The following is a 4,896-nucleotide window of genomic DNA, read 5'->3' on the forward strand; positions in this document are numbered from 1 at the left end:
GTGGAACGTCACTTCCTGCTTCAGCACTGTACCAGAGATTTTCATCCGCCATTTATTTTCCCATAGACATTTTGTAAAATGCTTATAAAATAGTTGTACTTCGTTGAACCAAACGGTTCAGCTAATGCTATAATCGGGAGAGACCATAGAACATTTCACGTGGACCAAAACCTAAAAAAACAACATCGAATTTTTTTTTTCTTTAAACCCGCATTTTTTTTAACGTTTTGGTCTGAGTGAAATGTTATGCGATCTCTCCTGTTTCTAAATATATCTGTACCGTTTGGTTTGAACCAGTAAAACTGTTTTTATACGCATTTTACGAAATGTGTATGGGAAAATAAATGGCGGATGAAAATCTCTGGTACAGTGCTGAAGCAGGAAGTAGGCGGTCACTTTGCCTCTCTATACAGCGAGGGCAAGGGAAATGCACCAATACAATTCACAAAGTAACGTTGGCAGCTATAGGGGCGAACGATGGACTCATGAGATGTGATGTGCTCACACGCACACACACACACACACACACACACACACACACACACACACACACACACCCACACACACACTTCATTCTCTAGCTAGCACACCACTGACATACATAACTCGAATATCGCATTGAACACTTTGTAAAATAAATTAAGAAAAAAGCTGCTCTTCTAATAAATTGTAACTCTTAACGCAATGTGAAATTTGTTTTGTTTTTTACCTCTCAACACATGTATCCATTTATGAAAGGATCAGTAGCAGAAAACGAGCTCTACTGTTCATTACTGTAACGATGAGATGAGATGAGATGAGAGCTCACTTTAACTTTACAAAGATCAACAGTGGCCTGTTACAGTATGCTGTCAAGGCCAAGACAAGAGGTTGTGTGTTACTGTCCACTATGTAACACCCCCCCTTCTCTCTCTCTCTCTCTCTCTCTCTCTCTCTCTCTCTCTCTCTCTCTCTCTCTCTCTCTCTCTCTCTCTCATTTATCTATATATCTATCCATCCATCATCCATCCATCCATTTAAATAAGCAGATGGGTTTTTATTGAAGTTGAGTCATTTTAAGTAATTTGCTTACAAAATAATCAGTTAGGATAGAATCGTTTGTTTAAAATTTTCGGATATAAATTGATATATTTGGGAATGAAACATAACAAATTGCACATACACTTTGGTTTACGTGCATTATTTTATTATAAACATGTGTTATTGACTGATACAGTATTGGGTATTGGGAGGAAACAAAGCATACCTGAGATTGGATTGATTGCGTGCCATGTGGTGTGGTAAAAAGATCACTTTTAGCTGATGCTGTATAATACAAAGGCTGTTACTAATCTACTACAATCTAGTATCATAGCAAGGCACCTGACCCCACATGCTCCACTGGCCAGATTCTCAGGAAGTGTATTGGTGTGTCTGACGCAGGCCGTTACTGAGAAACAGCAGTTAATAACACTGTTGTCAACTTGTCAGATATAAACCTTGTATTTCCAAAGTTTCAACATTGCAGGAACTAATAAAAACGTCTGTATTTTTCAGGTTGTGCAACCGAGTCGTACAATTTTCTCAATTGAAAGAAGAGCCTGAGATCCTTCCACTGAAGTGAAAAGCTGAAAATCAACATTAGACATAGATGGTTTTCACCCCACCGCGATGACAGTGAGGCCAGGAAGTCACGTGGTCCCACACAAAACAATGACCCAGTTTACTCTGCAACATGGTTATTTGACAAACAATGCATCGCACAGACACAATGAAACACACACAGTGAGGAAAATATCTAGGTCAATGATGATGTGTAGAAACTCAAATGGTCTCTCAGAATATTAAACGGGTTTGGTTTCTTCTAACTGGAGTGAGTGTATGAATCTATCATGTGTAGTACGGAGCTGCAATGTATAGTATAGAGCTGGAGTGTGTAGTATAGAGTTTCAGTGTATAGTCTATAACTGGAGTGTGTAGTATAGAGCTGCAGTGTATAGTATATAACTGGAGTGTGTAGTATAGAGCTGCAGTGTATAGTATATAACTGGAGTGTGTAGTATAGAGCTGCAGTGTATAGTATAGAGCTGCAGTGTATAGTATAGAGCTGGAGTGTATAGTATAGATCTGCAGTGTATATTATAGAGCTGGAGTGTGTAGTATAGAGCTGCCGTGTATAGTATAGAGCTGCAGTGTGTAGTACAGAGCTGCAGTGTATAGTATAGAGCTGCAGTGTATAGTATAGAGCTGCAGTGTATAGTATAGAGCTGGAGTGTGTAGTATAGAGCTGCAGTGTATAGTATAGAACTGGAGTGTGTAGTATAGAGCTGCAGTGTATAGTATAGAACTGGAGTGTGTAGTATAGAGCTGCAGTGTATAGTATAGAGCTGGAGTGTGTAGTATAGAGCTGCAGTGTATAGTATATAACTGTAGTGTGTAGTATAGAGCTGCAGTGTATAGTATAGAGCTGGAGTGTGTAGTATAGAGCTGCAGTGTATAGTATAGAACTGGAGTGTATAGTATAGAGCTGGAGTGTGTAGTATAGAGCTGCAGTGTGTAGTATAGAGCTGCAGTGTATAGTATAGAGCTGCAGTGTATAGTATAGAGCTGGAGTGTGTAGTATAGAGCTGCAGTGTATAGTATATAACTGTAGTGTGTAGTATAGAGCTGCAGTGTATAGTATAGAGCTGGAGTGTGTAGTATAGAGCTGCAGTGTATAGTATAGAACTGGAGTGTATAGTATAGAGCTGGAGTGTGTAGTATAGAGCTGCAGTGTATAGTATAGAGCTGGAGTGTGTAGTATAGAGCTGCGGTGTATAGTATAGAGCTGGAGTGTGTAGTATGGCACTGCATTAGCATGGTTCTCCTCCTATCTCACAAATAGAAGCTTTGCCATCAACATTGCTAATTGCTCCTCCTCCTCAGCTACCCTCTCCTGTGGGGTCCCACAAGGGTCCATCCTTGGCCCGATTTTCTTCTCACTGTACATGTTACCCCTCAGTTTAATCATTCAGAAGCACAACATATCCTTTCACTGTTATGCTGACGACACACAGCTTTATGTCTCCCTGAAACCCAACAACCAGTCCATACTAAACAGTCTCCTGGCCTGCCTCGACAACATTAAATGCTGGATGGCAAACAACTTTCTACAACTCAATGAAAACAAATGTGAAATAATCCTGTTCGGTCCCCCAGACGTTGTCTCCACCCTCACCAACAGTCTAGGCAACCATTCCGCCCTGGTCAAGCCCTATGTTAAAAACCTAGGTGTCATTTTTAATCCCCAATTTAAGTTTGATAGACAGGTAAATTCAGTGGTAAAGGCATGCTTTTTCCAACTCCGCACTATTGCCAAGCTCAAAGCCTTTCTCTCCCCTGCAGACCTTCAGAGAGTCATCCACGCTTTCATCTCATCTAGATTAGATTACTGCAACTCTCTCTACACAGGCATCAATCAGTCCTCCCTGTCCCGTCTGCAGTTAGTACAGAACGCCGCTGCCAGACTTTTGACCGGAACCCGCAAAAGAGACCACATAACTCCTGTCCTTGCCTCCCTTCACTGGCTTCCAGTACGCTATAGAATAGACTTCAAGATTCTCCTGTTTGTATTTAAAGCACTTAACAACCAGCCCCCCTCCTACATCTCAGACATCCTATCCCCCTACTCCAACACTAGAGCCCTCAAGTCAGCCGATCAGAGGCTCCTGACAGTCCGGAGGTTCAACCTCAAGCTTAGGGGGGGCCGTGCCTTTGATGCCGCAGCCCCTGTCCTGTGGAACAGCATCCCCGCCTCTATCAGGCTCGCCCCCTCGATAGAGGCCTTCAAATCAAACCTGAAAACCCATTTCTACCTGCTAGCATTTCCTGATTCTAGATGATTCATGCCTTGGTTTCCCTATGTTTTTGTGTATCTCTACCCTATGTACAGCACTTTGGTTGACATGGTTTGGTTGTTTAAATGTGCTCTATAAATAAATTTGATTGGTTGATTGATTGATAGCGCTGGAGTGTGCAGTGTGCATCTAGAGCAGCCCTGGGCATTATATGGCCTGGGGGCCAGAAGCAGCCCTCATGATGGCTCTGCCTGGCCCGGGAGGTCTGAGACAAACCACACCATTTTACTTACGAAGCTAAAACATCAAATGAGATTACCTAAATTGGCTGTTTGGAGTGTGTATTATGAATCTGAAGTGTGTAGTATAGAGCTGGAGTGTGTTTGTAGTATAGAGCTGGAGTGTGTATTATGAATCTGAAGTGTGTAGTATAGAGCTGGAGTGTGTTTGTAGTATAGAGCTGGAGTGTGTATTATGAATCTGAAGTGTGTAGTATAGAGCTGGAGTGTGTTTGTAGTATAGAGCTGGAGTGTGTATTATGAATCTGAAGTGTGTAGTATAGAGCTGGAGTGTGTTTGTAGTATAGAGCTGGAGTGTGTATTATGAATCTGAAGTGTGTAGTATAGAGCTGGAGTGTGTTTGTAGTATAGAGCTGGAGTGTGTAGTATGAATCTGAAGTGTGTATATAGAGCTGGAGTGTGTGGGTAGTATAGAGCTGGAGTGTGTAGTATGGAACTGGAGTATGTAGAGTTGTAGGCTATTGTTTGAATCTGTGTGTAGCGTTGTAGTGTGTATTGTGGAGCTTTTGGAGTTGGAGTAGCCTATGTCCAGCTGGCAGGGTTCAGCCCGGTTTGACAGCCAAAAAGGGGGAGTGGCCTGAAACATCACAGTTACAGCTTTTCTTTCTCGAGCACAAAAGGTACTTTTGCACCTCAAAGCTGAATATTCATTACACTGAAATGCCACACAGCCTGTAAAGAGACAAAAGCCTGCGTCTGTTCTGTGTCTTGTTGCAAATGCAAATCCATCAGCTGCTGATTGGTCTCAATGTAACTTGCACAGCCAGCGCACAGGCTCAGCT

At 42.1% G+C, this 4,896-nt stretch overlaps 1 protein-coding gene across 1 annotated transcript in view; it reads left to right on the forward strand.

Annotated features, from left to right (window-relative positions):
- Positions 1-3,113: 3,113 nt before the first annotated feature.
- Positions 3,114-4,896, forward strand: part of pnp5b (purine nucleoside phosphorylase 5b) — a gene marked incomplete at its 5' end in the record, with an annotated part of 11,003 nt that continues 9,220 nt past the window's right edge. Inside the window, 2 exons of the mRNA XM_083654088.1 lie at positions 3,114-3,249; positions 3,364-3,781. Of these exons, the coding sequence (XP_083510214.1) occupies positions 3,114-3,249; positions 3,364-3,781 (554 nt within the window). The remainder of the gene's footprint in view (positions 3,250-3,363; positions 3,782-4,896) is intronic.

This window comes from Poromitra crassiceps (genome assembly GCF_964638095.1).
Source record: "Poromitra crassiceps genome assembly, chromosome: 17".
Lineage (NCBI taxonomy): Eukaryota > Metazoa > Chordata > Actinopteri > Beryciformes > Melamphaidae > Poromitra > Poromitra crassiceps.